The sequence below is a fragment of the Leishmania martiniquensis genome, chromosome 32, assembly GCF_017916325.1.
Source record: "Leishmania martiniquensis isolate LSCM1 chromosome 32, whole genome shotgun sequence".
NCBI lineage: Eukaryota > Euglenozoa > Kinetoplastea > Trypanosomatida > Trypanosomatidae > Leishmania > Leishmania martiniquensis.
This window is the reverse complement of record NC_090167.1, coordinates 1,012,501-1,027,626: the sequence shown is the minus strand read 5'-3', so window position 1 is coordinate 1,027,626 and position 15,126 is coordinate 1,012,501. Positions and strand designations below refer to the sequence as shown.

At 60.6% G+C, this 15,126-nt stretch overlaps 6 protein-coding genes across 6 annotated transcripts in view; all 6 read left to right on the top strand.

Annotated features, from left to right (window-relative positions):
- Positions 1–2,599: 2,599 nt before the first annotated feature.
- On the top strand, positions 2,600–4,528 carry LSCM1_01912 (uncharacterized protein; the record flags this gene model as incomplete). Its single annotated transcript, XM_067319510.1, has 1 exon — positions 2,600–4,528. The coding sequence occupies one exon, from the start codon at positions 2,600–2,602 to the stop codon at positions 4,526–4,528; it is 1,929 nt and encodes a 642-aa protein (XP_067176059.1).
- Positions 4,529–5,783: 1,255 nt separating this feature from the next.
- LSCM1_01911 (uncharacterized protein) lies at positions 5,784–6,182 on the top strand (the record flags this gene model as incomplete). The annotated part of the gene is made up of 1 exon (XM_067319509.1): positions 5,784–6,182. One exon carries the CDS (start codon positions 5,784–5,786, stop codon positions 6,180–6,182), a length of 399 nt encoding a protein of 132 aa, XP_067176058.1.
- A 691-nt stretch (positions 6,183–6,873) lies between these two features.
- LSCM1_01910 (uncharacterized protein) lies at positions 6,874–7,956 on the top strand (the record flags this gene model as incomplete). Its single annotated transcript, XM_067319508.1, has 1 exon — positions 6,874–7,956. The coding sequence occupies one exon, from the start codon at positions 6,874–6,876 to the stop codon at positions 7,954–7,956; it is 1,083 nt and encodes a 360-aa protein (XP_067176057.1).
- A 1,388-nt stretch (positions 7,957–9,344) lies between these two features.
- LSCM1_01909 (uncharacterized protein) lies at positions 9,345–11,426 on the top strand (the record flags this gene model as incomplete). Its single annotated transcript, XM_067319507.1, has 1 exon — positions 9,345–11,426. The coding sequence occupies one exon, from the start codon at positions 9,345–9,347 to the stop codon at positions 11,424–11,426; it is 2,082 nt and encodes a 693-aa protein (XP_067176056.1).
- A 1,062-nt stretch (positions 11,427–12,488) lies between these two features.
- Positions 12,489–13,754, top strand: LSCM1_01908 (uncharacterized protein; the record flags this gene model as incomplete). Its single annotated transcript, XM_067319506.1, has 1 exon — positions 12,489–13,754. One exon carries the CDS (start codon positions 12,489–12,491, stop codon positions 13,752–13,754), a length of 1,266 nt encoding a protein of 421 aa, XP_067176055.1.
- Positions 13,755–15,023: 1,269 nt separating this feature from the next.
- The window catches only part of LSCM1_01907 (uncharacterized protein), a gene marked incomplete at both ends in the record, with an annotated part of 4,839 nt that continues 4,736 nt past the window's right edge, over positions 15,024–15,126 (top strand). The window contains one exon of the mRNA XM_067319505.1: positions 15,024–15,126. This exon is cut by the window's right edge and continues 4,736 nt beyond it. Coding sequence (XP_067176054.1) covers positions 15,024–15,126 — 103 coding nt within the window.

The following is a 15,126-nucleotide window of genomic DNA, read 5'->3' as shown; positions in this document are numbered from 1 at the left end:
GCGCCCGGACAGAACTGACGAGAAAGAGAGAGAGAGGCAGTGCCCGCCTTGACGTCTTCTTCCACCCGCACTGCTCGTCTTCGTAATAAAAATGCTTGGGCATTAAAATATGCGCATGTGCGCCTGAGATGATGTCCACACTTGTGTTTGGTTGTGAATGCTTGGTCGTGTGCACCTCGGGGGCTTAGATATTTGTACTACCCACCAATGTGCTAACCAAAGAGCAAAGAAAGGGGCGACGTCGACCGTGCCTGAAGAGAACAGCAGACGCAAGTACCCAATACGACGCGGTTTCGGGCTGGGCAGCTAACGCTTTCCTTCGACAATGCGTCCAAAGTGGAATGGGCGAATGGCGCTGCGGAGGGCGGGGCCGGGAGAGATCGAGCGAGCGAGCGGGAGAGAGGAAGCGCGCGCTTTCTCTTCGGCTGTGCTGTCTCAGGGTCCATGCTCGTCTGCGTATCGGCGGGTGGAGTAAGGCGACGAAGCATGTGGGTGCGTTTCACATGAAATACCGAGCGTCGCTCGATCCTTTGCTGGGATCGATGCCGGAGCTGTCTGTCACAATGACTTCTTTGCGGCTCGAAACACACGCAGATCGATCCCTCGATGCAATGGTGCTCTTGAAAACGGCACCGCCTCCTCACCCCATACTCATTCCTACCCGCTTCTGTCTTCCTCCCTCTCTACTGTATTCTCCCGTCTTACTGATGCGGTACGAGTGCGCCTCTGCGCCGCCGCCTTCCAGGTCTGCGTCTCCAACCGATGATTGGCGCAAGAACACCGGCCAGTGCTAACCGCTAATGCGTTGTTGCCCGTCATTCATCAGCGGGTGCTAGCCGACAATCCGTTTGGCACCAGCGCTCTTCAAGACGCGCATAAAAGCAACGCCGCTGCACACCACCGGCGGTGCAAAACACTGACGCGTGCTTGTGTGTGTGCGTGTGTGTGTGTGTGGGGGGAGCGCCTCACGCCGTGCGCGCACACCTTGCACGCTCTCTTTCTCCCTTGAAGACTCGCTCGAGGATACTTCGCCACGTGCTACTTGTCTGGGCGCATGGCATCTCCGCTGAAGAAGCGTCTCTGGGTGCTTTTGACAGATCTCCTCTTCTCTCCGTTCCCTCCAGGCGTGTGCCTTCCCCCTGACAGCGCCGACAACCTTTTTTTTCCATGTTTCAATCCTTGTCGTCGCACCCTTTTTTGGTGGCCAGGCCAAATCGTCTGCCGGCTCGTGTGGTGAGCCGTACGTGTCTCGCGCGCGCAGTCGCCATTGCACCATCACTCTCGCCTCAGCTGCTGTTAGAGAGAGAGTGAAGGATAGCACGTGCCGACCGGAGAGAAGAGCACACGGGCCTACGCGCCCATCCCTTTTTTTTCGTTTGGCGTGCTGACATGGCGCAAGCACTTCCGCGGCGCATCGCCTCTCCCAAGCGTCGTTTCCTCCTCGTTTCGCCTCGCTCGACGTACCGTTGCCGGTCTCGTGCTTCTTTGGCCTTCTCTGGCGTCTCGCTCAGCACTGCAGGAGATCTCAATACGTTCGCCCACTCGCTTCTGTTTGCCTCCTCGGACATCTCCGCCACTTTCTGCTCGCGTGTGGGCTGCTGGGGCGGCGCGAATGACAACACGGAGTCTGAAGATCCGCACTCTTCTGCCCATGAATGCTCATGCACAGTTCACAGAAAGGTTCTTCGTAGCGGCGACTGCTGCTTGTACGCGCCGTCCTCTTCTTCAGCTCTTCCGATAGTCTTTTCGTAAATTTCGGGCGCACTTTGCAGTCTCCTCTCCGACACATAGCGAACGCAGAACACACTTCACTGCGTTGTATCTGAGGCCTTTCTCCCCTGCCCGTCTCTGTGGTGAGGCGAGGCAGCCTCCCTCCCCTATCCCTGCCACTGCCGAACAACTTCTTGTGGCGGCACGGAGTCAGTTACCGGTGGCGCAGGAGAGGCGGAGCGCCCCCCTCCCTGGCTACGGATGCCAGCGGCCAGGTCGCCGGATGCTGTGCCCGAGAGACCTGCACCAGTGAACACGTGCGTAGCACCCACATGGCAGGCGAGGGGCGGGCGCGACTCGAGACTGCCTCAGCCGGTCCTCACACTGCCCCCTGTTGCGGGGGGCGCCTGAGCGGCCCACTGGTCCTCTGAGGGGGGGATGCGCCAGGTGGCGGGCGGCATGCCAGGGGCGGCGGGGTGGGGGCCACCTGCGAGGCGGGTGGGTGGGTGGGAAGGGTTTGCGGCAGGAGGGGGTGGTGCTCCGATGATGGCGTGGGCCACAATGTAGCGCGTGCCCGCGGCTGCTGGGGCCTGCGCGATAGGGCGCCTGCTGGGCTGTGCCGACGGACGTCGGGCTCCATGTTGCAGGACGCCACCTATACATCACGAAGGCACACCTAACGATCCATCAACAACGGTGTGCTTTTCCTTTGCTCTCCTCTGCTCACCTCTTGCCTGCACGGGCGTGTGTGCGTGTCCTCTAGGTTGATTCCGGCTTCTTGGCTCACCCCTCTTCCTCTCTTCTCCCTTCTCTTCTGCTACTTGCTCGGTCGCACGCTGACCGCAGAATCTTTTCGACCTTTGCCATCGAGCTCGCATCAGGCACTACCATGGCAGGAAAGGAGGACGCTATCAGTGCCTACTGCGCGAACCTCGCGGCGACGTACGAGCGCCTGGCAGAAGATTTGGCGATTCCTCTAATAGACAGAGAGCTTTACTCCTGCCTGTTTGTGCAACCTCTCCTGCGCGAACGCGTTGCTGTGACACAGGGGTCCTCGGCTGAAGCCACTACAGCAAGTGCATCGACCCTCTCGCCCAATGCATCGACTATGGATCACTACGGTGATGCGCTCGTTGCTCTAGGTGGTACAGAACTTCTCTTGACAGCGCTGCGTGAGCATGAACAGCAGACGCTGTTGGTGATGCAGGCCATGGCGTTGCGGGAGAGCGTGGTGACGCGCATGTGGGCGTGCAGCAGCGCCTATGACAACGGCAAGGCCAACATCGAAGACGCACAGTTCACAATGCTGCGTCTTCTGCAGGAGCATCAAATGGTGACGCTGCTCACGGTGGAGTTGGTGGTCGCGTGGCGCCACGCACTGAGCCGGCCATATCCTTTTCTGCTAAGGAACGGAGAGAATTACCTGATGAACATCCTGCAGGATGGCGCTGCCTTTGGGGTGACCGCGCTGGTCCGGTCGCTCGCGCATTTGCACCTCGAGCGCGATCCTCTGTGCTCGAAAATCGATCTACGCCGCCTGCTTCGACGCTTGCAGATCAAGCACCGCACCCGCCTCGTGAGCTCTGGCGCCATGTGGAACCTCGGGCTGCAGCCTCTCCGGTGCATCACCTCTAGTCCACCGCCCAACGGCAGTGCGGGCGACAGCTTCGCTCGTGCGGCGCCCAAAACGGAAACGCTGATGGCGATGGCGCGATCTTCATCGAATGCGGCCTCTGAGACACATGGCAGCTTACCCTCGGCGAGGTACTACGCGGAAACTTCAGTAGACTTCCTCACTGAGGTGAAGCGGCTTGCAGCCGCCTTGGACAGGGTAGGCGATCGACAGCGCGCACCGCTACCTCTCTCATCCGCCGCAGCATCCACCTCCTCGACTATGGTGGGCGTCTCAAGCAAGTCAGTGACTACTGCAGTGCAACACTACCCTACTCTTCCCCTCTCACGCGGATTCTCGGAGATGCAGCAGCAGAAGCAGCAGCGGCTTCTCGCCGCCACTCGAGTCCTTGAAAGGGAGGCGTCTGTGCAGCGCATGCTGATCGAGGAGCTTTACAATGTGGCACACCAGAAGAGGAGCTTTGTGCCACTCTTGGAGGCGGCGCAGCTATTCAACAGGCCCGAGCACGGGCAGGTAGACACTCACACTCCGGCAGACAGCTGGCCTCTAGAGAAGACGGCGTGGCCGTCCCTTGCTACGACGGAGCGGCGCGTGAACCGGCTGGTTTGCATGTCGGCGGCACGTGAGGCACTGCTGGCGAAGCAGCTACTTCCCGCTTGGGAACGCCGCATGAGCAACAATATGGCTGATTTAGACATCACCTCCGGTACTCAATCGATGGCCTGCGGAGCTCCTGCCTCCTCTCTCCTTGAAGGGTCTCGGATGCCTCTTCAGCCAACGCCCACTGAAGCAGCGCGGCGCTGCTTCATCAAGACAGCGAACTCCTCTCGCTACTCAGACTCCTTTGAGGGAACGAACGGGACCAGCAGCGGTACATCGAGGCCTCAGTACGAGCGCACGAACCCACCAGGGGAGCGTGCCGTATCGCCGCCCAGACTTGGCTCCCCCTCCCCCTTAGCGTCGTCAAGTTTCTCCTCGCGGTCTGTGGCAGCTGACGCTGCTGCTCTTGCTGCTGCCCCAGCAGGGGCCTCGTCTCCGAGTTCGTCACCACCGCGCTCGTCTAGCGCCTCGTCGGTGTCCTCTTCCGCGTCAGCACCTTCGCGCAAGCCGTCGCTCGAAGAGCTGCGCCATCAGCTGCTGGCAGAGCGCCGACTCAGCTCCCCCTCCGCTGACGCGCATCGCTAGAGCCGCCGTCGCAGGTTGTCGTCTTCGTCGTGCGCTGGCGAAGACGGAGGAGGGGCAGGAGCCGGTGCAGCACCGCACCTCCTGTGACTGGAGGAAGGTGGAGGGGACGAGAAAGAAAAAGAAGTCTACTCGCTCATCACAAGAGGATGATCGAGGCGCCGGGATGATGCCGAGGCAGCAGGAGGAAAGGGTACGAGGTGGAGAGGCTCCACGCTCGCTTTCTCGTGCCGCTCTTTTGTATCGCAAGCAACAGAGTCTGCACTCCGTTCGAGGCCTTTCAAACGTTGAGCAGACGCCTTCGTTTCTGCGCTGAAAGGCGTATGTGCACAGACGCAGACGCAGGGACAGTGACTGTCACACGAACTTGGTCCTTGTTAGAGGCTGCGTACGCCCGCTCTTCGCCCGCTCCCCTCCCACACATATCAACACCTAAACACACACACACACCAACAGAAGGAAACTGGGGCCTACGCGCAGCAGCCTTCGATTTGTAGGATGTAGCGCGAACTGGACACTGCAAGACCACATTTGGATGCTGGGATGTAGCAAGTGCGAGATGGATTCGTTGGAAACGTCCAAGTGCGGTGTTCCTTGCCGCCTTCCCCCTCCTCCCCCCGCTTCCCATGCATGCAAAGTGGGAGAGGAAAGGTGTGTGTGTGTGGGGCTTTGACGAAAGTGCCCCTTCCGCACATGCGCGTGCCGGCTGACATCTAAGCGCGCTTACGGCGTTCCTACTTGGGCGAATGCCACGTACGCACGGCTACGGCGGCGTAGCCGTGCAGGGCACTTTTGTTTCTCTTTTTTTCGATGTCGTGTATGTACGTCTCCTCCTCTTTTCTCTTCCTCCCCCCGCCTGCTGCTTACGCAGCTTGAAGAGGCCACATCACAAGAGGCGAATGAACGAAATACCCTTCACTTCGGCTTGCCACTCGTTGCTGCTTCCTCCTACTCTTTCTGCCTCCCCTGGCACACGGCAGTTTCCTATCTCTCTCTTTCTCCCTCCTTCCTCCTCTCTGTGCATTTCGCTGATACTGCGCGTTGAAGGGCTCGCGACTTTTCTGCGGACGCGGAGGCGAAGGGAAAGTGTGCCGGTGGAGCGTGCCCTCCATCCAAACGAAAAGTAATACACACTTACACACACACACACACGCAGCGCTTTTTGCCTCCCCCTTTCGTTGATATTTTCGTTGGCTTCGGGCGCCTCACTGTCACCACTGAAGAGAGAGAGATAACTCCGCTTTGCGGCTCTCTCCAGATGGTGAATGACACGAAGAAAGCGCTGCCTCCGTCTGCGGAGGTGAATGCGGCGACCCTGGCGGGGTATTCGCAGCAGCAGCTGGAGCTGCCTCCCCTGCGTGATGCATCGTACAATGCCTCTGACGAGGAAAAGTACGGCCGCGCACGCACTCATATCGCAGGCCTGGGTCACGTTTCGGCCAAGGACGTGTTCAAGCAGTACCGCCGTTCCTATCTGACGCCATTTTTCGGCGCCAACGAGCCGGAGCCGTCCGTTCAAGCGGAGGGGGCCCCGCACCCATGCCAACACTTCTCTCGAGAGGTGCACACATGCTTAGAAGCGAACCATAACAGCTTTGCCTTTTGCCAAACGTGCGTGGCGGCGTTTCAGAAGTGCTTGCGCGAGTTCTCTGTGTAATTCCGCGCGCGCGGGGGGGCCAGGGCGCTGCGGCGGTCACTATCAGACTGATATTTATCCCTTTTTTTTGCGTGCGTGCATGCGCATCTGCGCCACCCTCCTTTTCCCTACCGTCGCTGTCACGAATGAGGAGGGGGACTGGCGAAGTCCAGATTGGTTCGATGAAAGGGAGATGTTGCCGAAGGGCATAGTTTGCCCGTCTCCGCTTGTCTCTGCTTCTCCTGCTGTTCAGCGCCCCTCCCTACTATTCCCCCCCCCCTTCCCCCCTCCATATCTCATCGCATGTCTGAGTGGATGTCCTGTGGCGCCTCTTACGATTTTATGCCGTCGTGCTTTATTTGCTTGGGCTTTCCTTTTCGCGGGGCCAGCGCGGCGGCCGCTGAGCTGCTCTACGGCGAGCAGGAGTAGGGAGCGTTTCGAGCGCGAGTGCCGAGGGCTCTGTCAAGGCTGCTGGCAGGCTAGGCGGCGTGTGCGGATAAGCGGCGGCTTTGGCAGCAGACTCGGGCAGGGGAGCCCTTCTTCTAGTGCGAACTTGGCCTTGCACTGGCCTGTCGGCGTTGCCGATGCTGACCCCTTCCCATTCGCCTTCGATGTCCTCAATGAAGGTCTGCTGGACTTTCTACATGTTCTCCGCCATCCCTCTCGCCTGCTGTCCTCCTCCTCCTTCAGGTGCATTCCACCTCTCAGCACCATGAACCTGCTCCAAGTGGTGCAGACTTCGTATGAGCCGGGCGCGTACATTATGAATGGCTGTCTGTGCAACAGCAACGCTTCCTTGGCGCTTTCTCTCTCTACCAAGGCGATCCGCCTCTACGACACGCAGACGGCTGCATTTCTGGTCGATATTAAGGAGCACACGCAGCCAGTCCAAGACCTCGTGACAACGCCTGCGCAGCCGACCATGCTCTACTCGTGCCAGCGTGACTGCGGGGTGATGGTGACGGACCTGCGCCAGGCTCGCGCCGCACACTTCTTGTCCGATATGTGTAGTAGTGGCGCAGTGTGCAGCAGTGTTAGTGTTACGCCATCCGCGCCGCTTCTTGCTGTCGCAGCAGACCGCGACATCCACCTGGTTGACACGCGCACCTGGTGCTCCGTAAAGTGCCTAGAGCAGCTGCACGTGGATGAGGTCTCGCGGCTGCGCTTTCTCGACAACAGCACCCTCTGCTCTGCTGGCGAAGACCAGATGATAAACTTCCTTTCAGTAGAAGAAGGGGTGCTGGACGACGATGTGCTTCTGCAGGCGGTGAACTGCGGCGAGGTGATCACCAAGATGAACTGCTTCCCCGAGCTCGGCGTCACGACGATGGTGGGGAGCTGCGAGAACGGCTATGTCTTCCCCTACGACCTGGAGCAGCGGGAGTCACGTCACAGTCGGCCAAGCTTTGATACCTACCTCGTCGACTGGTGCATCGTGTCCAATCAGTTGCATCTCGTCTCGGGTCTCCGGGACGATAACGGCGACGCTGGCTCATTAAGGGTGCTAAACGGGGCAACTGGGCAGACGCAGGTGCTGCCCCAGGTGCACAAGGAGCTCGGCCGGGTGGCCATCGGGTTTAGCAACCGCCTCATCACCGGTGGAGAGGATGGCATGCTGGCATACTGGAAACAGGGTGACGTGCTGCCGTCCGAGGCTACCACGACCGTCGGCTCCAGCGCCCATCGTGCGAGTGGCGGGAAGGTCTTTGCGCGCAGCCGAGCGCAGGAGGGGGAGGGGCGCTACGGGCACCGTGGCGGTGGCCCTCGCCGAGGTGGTCGAGGCTGGCCCTACTGAGGTACACTAACGCAACATGACTTCCCCAGCGGCACTCGGAGCGCTCCCAACCTTGTTAGCGTGGCGATGCCCGCAGAGACGCAGTCAAGCTGCCTGCCGCGTGCTGTGTGCAGACGCTCTCTTGGTGGTGCGGACCCGTCGCAAGTGGTGCAGTCGAGCGGACAAGGCGGAGTTGCTGGAGCGACCCCCCCTTTTCAACGCTAACGCGGGCACTTGTGCGTGCGCGTCTGCAGAGCGAGGCGAGGGACGTGCACGCAACAGGGAAAACAATCTCGGTAATGCACAAAAAAATGCGAAAAAAACGTCATGAGCCCATCGGCGTCTCGTAGTGAATGACGATGGTAGGGCCTGTGCACGGGCCCCCCGTCACGCGCGTGGAGCTCTCAGCATCGATCGACGTGAGCTGCTCGTTTCTTTCTCCCTCGCAGCCTGCTCGCGGACCGAGCCCACTGATCGTGCGCGTGCATGTGCGGGTCATTTCCTCTTTTCTTTCTCCCATTTCACATCTGTGATGCAGCGTGTCCGCCTACCCCCCTCTCTCCGCGTCGCACCACACACCTTCACGGCCTTTTTGCCCTTTTATACGCACCTGTGCGTACCAGCTACCATCTGTGAGCGCTTTCTCATGCTGTGCACTGACTGCGTCTCAGTCGTGTTTGCGCTGCTGCAAGCTGACCGCCGCAATGCTGTCGCCATTGACTTATGAGGCACACGCCCCTGCCGTGACGGCTAATGCGGTAGCTACAGCCACGTGCTCTCCTCCTGCATACCTCGCTAGTAGTTCACCCGGCGCGACTCGCAGGACGCCGCTCCCACTCTTGTCGATTGCGATTCCACCCATCGACATGAACGCGCTGAGCTTGCTTATGAGGTCGCCGGAGGCGGAGGCGCAGGCCCCGCTATCCTCCTCGCCGGCAAGATCCACCCCTCTCGATCTCGGCGGTGACTCCGGCAGAGGAGCTTGGGCACAAAGGAGGTCACCCTGCCAGAAGAAATGGGGCGCTGGCGCGCCGCACACGGCCCCTCCCTCTGCTTCAGCAGCCATGAGGGCACCAACGCGTGTGCCTCGAGTACAGCTTGCTGCCCATGCTTTCCAGGGTGAAGGGAGCCCTACGCATACCGTCTACGCTTGCCTCTTTCGCGAAGCAGAGGAGCGCCTCCAGCGACAGGTTCGTGTGCGGGAGGGCCGAGCGGCTGCCCGCCAACTGCAGGAGAAAGAGAGAAACACACAGCACCATCATGCAGTGCTGCCCTGTGAAAAATGGACCCCGTGCCAGCGCTTGGTCACTCTGAACGCGCGTGCTTCCTCTGCAAAGGAGTCTGCGCAAGTGCCGTCGGCAGCTGCACAGGTGCGTGATGCGCACTCGGCTGCAGGGATCGACGTTGGTATGGGCGATAGGGGCTCCAGCAACCAGAGAGCCGAGGCGGGTCACACCCAGGAGTCTGCGGCATGCGAGAGGCTTTACCGTAACGCGGCCGAGCAGGCCGCGCGGCTGCAGCGGCGACTGCAGGTGTTGCGAGAGGCACAGGAGGCGGAGTTCCGAGCCAACTGCACCTTTCGCCCATCTGTAAACACAGCGAAAGAGGGGTTTCGCGAGCGCCACACCAGCCAGCGAGTCCGCTCGCACAGTGCAGGGGTAATGGGCTCTCGCCGCGCCCGCAGCACCACGGCGGGCACGGGGGCCGGCGGTGGTGGTGCTCGCCCTCGTCGCGCAAAGAGCTCATCGGCCGTCCAGCGGTCGCCTTCACGCTTGCGTCGCCAATCTTTGGCAGCACCGGAGGAAACTAGTCCGATCCTGTATGCGTGTGTGCCTCGCTGCGTGTCATGTAAGCACCAGCGCGCCGACCAGGAGAGCGATAAGGGCTGCAATGGCACCGTCGATGGGTTGTCGGAGCACCTTACAGGCTTTATGAACGGCACGCAGTCCCCAGGAACGACAGCGACAAGGTTCCCTTCGGCATTCACGAGGAGCTGCCAGCCTGGTGGCGGTGCAGCCCGCGTATCGACATCGCTGCCGGACGACACTTCGAGAGGGTGCAGGCCACCTCAATCACAGAGCGACCCCGGGGGTGTGCCGTTGAGAATCTTCACTACACCGCAACACCAAACACAAGCCTGCTGCGGCGCGCATGCCCAGAACACGACTGGCGAAGACGATACTGCTGCAGCCGCTCTCCCACAGGTGCCCAACAGCCTCTCTCGCGACAGCGATGACCGCAGAGCGGTGCGGGCCCTCATTCAGTTAATGGGGGAGCACGAAGAGCTGCCGCATGCAAAGTCTGCCAGGAATGGCGCATCCAAGTGGGCGCACACCCCTCGCAACCGGCAGTGGTCTACCTCGCTGGGACTACGGCGATCGAGAGCACTGTGCAACAAGGACACAACAGCGGCAATCGCTCTTGCGAGCGGCGGTGCGGCATCTCCTGGGATTGCACGACAGCGCGCAGATGCCGATCGGCCCGTTGCCGTTCGCCACACCGTCTTTCACGCGCGCTGTGGAGAGCAGGAGGAGCTGCAGCGAAGGCTGGAGAGACAGCAGATGCAGAGGAAGGGCGGTAAGGAGAAGTATACGTTCCCAACCTTCAGTAATGCGCAGGGCGGTGCGCCCGTGGAGGAGGGTGCCTGGCGACACACAGAGCGCACCAGCGCAGCCGCCGAGACGGGGCGAGAGGGGCACCCTCAGAATGCTGCGGATGCAGAGGCGAAGGAGACGGCATGCCGTGCACAAGTGCGCTTCAGCTACCCTGCCTTTTCTAAGCGGCAAGTGGAGCGGGACCGTCGCCGGACGGAGGAGCTGGTAGCGTTGCTGCTGCACGAGCGTAGCGACGACGTCTGTGAGTGTCGCTTCCGCCCTGCCCTGTCAAAGTTGACCGAGGTGATGGCCGAAGGGAAGCGGCATTACATTCCGTTGACGCATTATCCGACGCCTGCGCAGCAGCGCATGGGTGCCGGCATGTGTCGCACAGCGAAGAGATCGGTGACTGCTACTGCCAATGCCAGGACTCCCCTGCCCTTCTCGGGGAAGCGGACGCCCCGCGCGCGCGGGATGCGGGCCTCTACCAGTGCTGTGACGCGGGACCGGGAGCCTGCTAGCCTAGAAGACTTAGAGCGATTCGCCACGGATGGCCCCGAAGGGGGTGGGGCTCTCCAATCGGGTGCACCACCGTTGCAGCAGTGGCATGACTTCGCCTGCGCGAGTGGCGCGCTGACGCCCACTGTGGGGGCTACGAAGTCGCTCGAGCAGCCGCCATACCCCCAAGTCGGAGCACCCCACGCTAGCGCCCGTGCTCATTCGTTGCCTGACGTCAACAGGAGGGCTGGTGCCTCCCTTGGGCCAAGCGCGGTGGAAGCGCCTCGCCTTCAAGGCGCAACGAAAGAGGATATGGGCACAGTGCACATCGCAGGCACCGCCTCCTCGACGTACCTGCGACAGTTAGAGCTGGAGTTACAGGATGCTCTGAGGGGGTGACCGCGCGGTGCTTGCGTGCCAGAGGCTTCAGCGGCGCAGAGGCATGCCTCGTAAAGAAAGCGTGCGTGTGTGCAGATGGAACGACCAGCGGCGCCTGTTGGACTGCTTCATGCACCACTGCCCCTCCCGAAAAGAGTGCGGGCAGAGGAAGGGGTAGAAATTCGGTCGGGGCAGTGGAAAGGCGCAGAGGCGCACAGAGAAGAGGGATGACACAGGCGGCGGATGCAGTGCCTCTATCACACACGAACACATACTTTCACTTTTGTGGTATGCGTGGGTGTGCATGTGTGTTTTTTCCTCTTTCCACAAGTGCACGCGCTCTGCCAGCTCGTCCCCCCTCCCTCCCCGCTGCCTTTCTCATACACTTGCCTCCCCTCTGCTCACGCGCGCGCGGGTGCTGCACGGGCCTCGCCCAAAGGCGGTAGCTCGCTGCTTCTCAGCGGAGGAAAGTAACGGAGACGACAGTCGGAGCACGACTGACGGTGCTGAAGGCAGTAATAATGGTCGACCTGAACTCTACCCTCCCTCTTTCCTGGATACAGCGGGTGAGAAGCACATCTGTGGCACCCCTGTGCGTGTGCGCACACGCACGACGGGCGGGGCGAGTGAGGCGGTGCCTCTACTGTGACGGTCGCAACTCCCTGTTTTTGTTTCCCTAGATATCTCCGCGACACCATAGAGAGCGATTCAGGGCTGATTCAACGGACCTCATAACAGCAACAGCTTCTCCCCCCCTACACCTGTGCGATCGTGCACCTGCCGTACCCTGCCGGCTCTCTCCGTAACGTTTGTATTCCTCTCCTCCTCTTCTCCACTTCCGCCTCTCCATTTGTATTTGTGTGCGCTCGGTGCCATGCTGGCGCGGACTGTGACACGCACTATGCACCAGAAGACTAGAAGCGATCAAGGGAAACCGAACGCACGCGAAAGGGAGGGCACATCGAGCAGAGTGCTCTATGAAGCCGCTTCGGTACTTCATCTCGTCTAACCTTCGCCGAACCTTGTGCAGCAGCGCGTCTACGCAGTCTCTGTTACTTCATTGCCACCCCAACAGCTCGGGCGATGGCGAGGCCTCTCAGTCAGACAGTACCGCTGCCGCCGTCGGCGGCTTCGTCTGAGGAGTGGCGGCGCAACTCCACCAGAAGCTTTTCGGCGCTCAGCGCTTTTATATTTTTTGTCGTCATGATCGTTCACTGGACGACGTTGAGCCGTGAGCACGTGGACCTGCCGATGAATCGCGTTCTGGCCGATCTGCAGGCGAGGTGTCCCACATCAGCAAGCACCGCTGCCTCGACCTCTGCGATACCGCCACCTGCGTTTTATGGGCTGGGGGTTTGGGTGGACTCTCCAGCGCTGCTGCCCGGCGTACACGCGGCTCTCGCACTGGTGAAGGAGCGACTGGCAGGCAGTCCGACCACCTCTGTTGCCACTGTTCCACTCCCGACGCACACGCTCCACTCCTTTGTGCGCCTGCAGTCGCGGATGCGGGACGCCGTCGTCGCTGAATTCGTAGATCAAGCATGGAATGACCGCCTCCCTAGCGCCCAGCAAGCGATGCGCAGGCTGGATCACTTGGCGAGACAGCAGCAGCTTGGTTTGCCGGCGCTGCAGCACGCTTTTGCTCCTGAGATTGGCCAGGATGTGGCGTTGCTTGGCGTGTCACTCTTTCGTGTACCGGCCTCTGCATTGCCAGCGGACGTCGCGAGTGGGGTGCAGTGCTTTCTTGTCGACGTGCGGCAGGGGTACTGCGCGCTTCCCGTGGAGGATGCGGACAGCGGGGGTGCTGACGATGCGGGTTCCAAAACGATGCCGTTGTTGGCCGCCTCTCGCACACCCATGTTGTACCAGCTACGTGCCACCTCACTTGAGGCCGAGGTGCGTGCGGCACTTCTCTCTGTCATAGCCCGACAGCTCGGGCTGGCCTCTTTCAAGCCTGCCGACGTGGCGGCGTGGAAGTTGTCGAGGGAGCGCCTGGGATGTCTGTATACGATCGCCTCCCTGACAAGCACGATGCGCTCCGTCGCGGCCAACAAGAACATGGCCATTCCGCACAGCACAGAGCGCATGTTCGCAGATTTGGAGCGTCACGTGCAGTCCGGCTCCTTTGTGCGAGCCGCGCGGGCTGCCGACGACCTGCAGTTCCACCCATCGCTCACGCCACAGCTGCACATTCCGTGGGAGCACGCGGTCATTTCGCAGTTGATCGTGCTGCTGCCGATACTATCAAGTACGCTGATAGCGATACGCTTCCTCGTTGAGGAGCTGTTGCAGAATCGTGCCCGCGCCAAGGTGGCCATCAAGACAAAGGATGCGAAGAAAATTCAGTAAGAGGGGATGGAGGCAGCCCACCACTTGTTCCCAGTGCCGCAGAAAACGTGATGATGAGCGAAGGAGGGATGGAGAGGATACGGGGAGTGGGATGAGCTCGAGCGTTTCGACTCGAGACGCGGTGTGATCGTGCAACCCGTCAGCGTGCCCTCCGCGGCGCTCTCTTCCCGTTGCCGCCCTCATTCGGTGGTCGCATGCACTCGATCAGCGCCGTTGTGGATGGGTCGGCGGGCCCGTGTACCGACGTGGGCACTGGTGCTCTAAAGAGACCACCGATGGCGATTCTCCGCAGCGCGAGGCTGCGCAGGCGAATTATGTGTGAGGTATGGAGGAGAAGCAAACAGCGTGCGAGAGGGGCACTTTCCCGATGTCACATCACCTCCCCGCTCTCTTTTTTTTTCACATTCCCTCCCCCCAATCCTCATCCGCCCTGTGGCGCTCGTGTGCTGCTCTCTTCCATGTGTCGGCGCGAGACGCGCTTCGCTGCGCCTCGGAAGAAGCGCCTCCACACTCCTTTGCGCGATTCCATTTTGTATACGAGGGGAGGGGGGAGGGCGCATTTTTTCTTTTCGTTAATTCATTTTTTTTCTTCGCTGGCATCGTGAATAGGCTGAATGGGCGGCTGAGGCATCCTTTCGTACCGATGCTGCACCGGATATATACACGCACATACGCATATACGTACACATATATATATATATACATGCATATATAATCCCTTTCTTTGTCTTTCGCATGCGCTGGTGTGAATGCCCCCCCTCTCTCTCCTCAACTTCTTTGCTGTATGGCCAGTCTAATTGGACCATCCGCGACACGAGCGCCATTCATCCAAGCGAAAACAGGAAGGGTGATAGAGGGAGCAGCAGGCCCTCCGCGAGTCATGCTCCACATGGAGGCACGCGAACGATGCGCATCTTGCGGTGCACATCGAGACCTTTGCCACGGAGGCGCTGCTTATGCGGACGCGAGGAGCCGCAGGCGTGGTCCGCCACTCTCTCCCTCCCTCTAGCTGCCCCCCTTTCGCTACTCCTATGGTTGCAGGCGGGAGCGAGGCAAGACCTGTCTAGACGGCGCCGTGCTAGCGCATTAGCTGCTGCGACCTCTTCCGCCCTCCCTTCCAGCTTTCCTTCTTATCCCCTCCCCCCTGAGTTTCTCCTGCGACCCTTTACCTCTTTGACGACACAAAAAGCAGCGACCCGCACACGTACACCCAAACTGTGCTTCTCCCCACTTCAGCAGACACTCGCGTATTTGCACGCAGTCGCGGCCATGGAGAGGAATGCCCGCGCGCAGCTGAGGGGGCAGGGCGGCGCAACGTCCGTCATTACCCGCTTTCTCTCTCGCAAGGTTTCGCAGCAGGGCTACTCCGGCC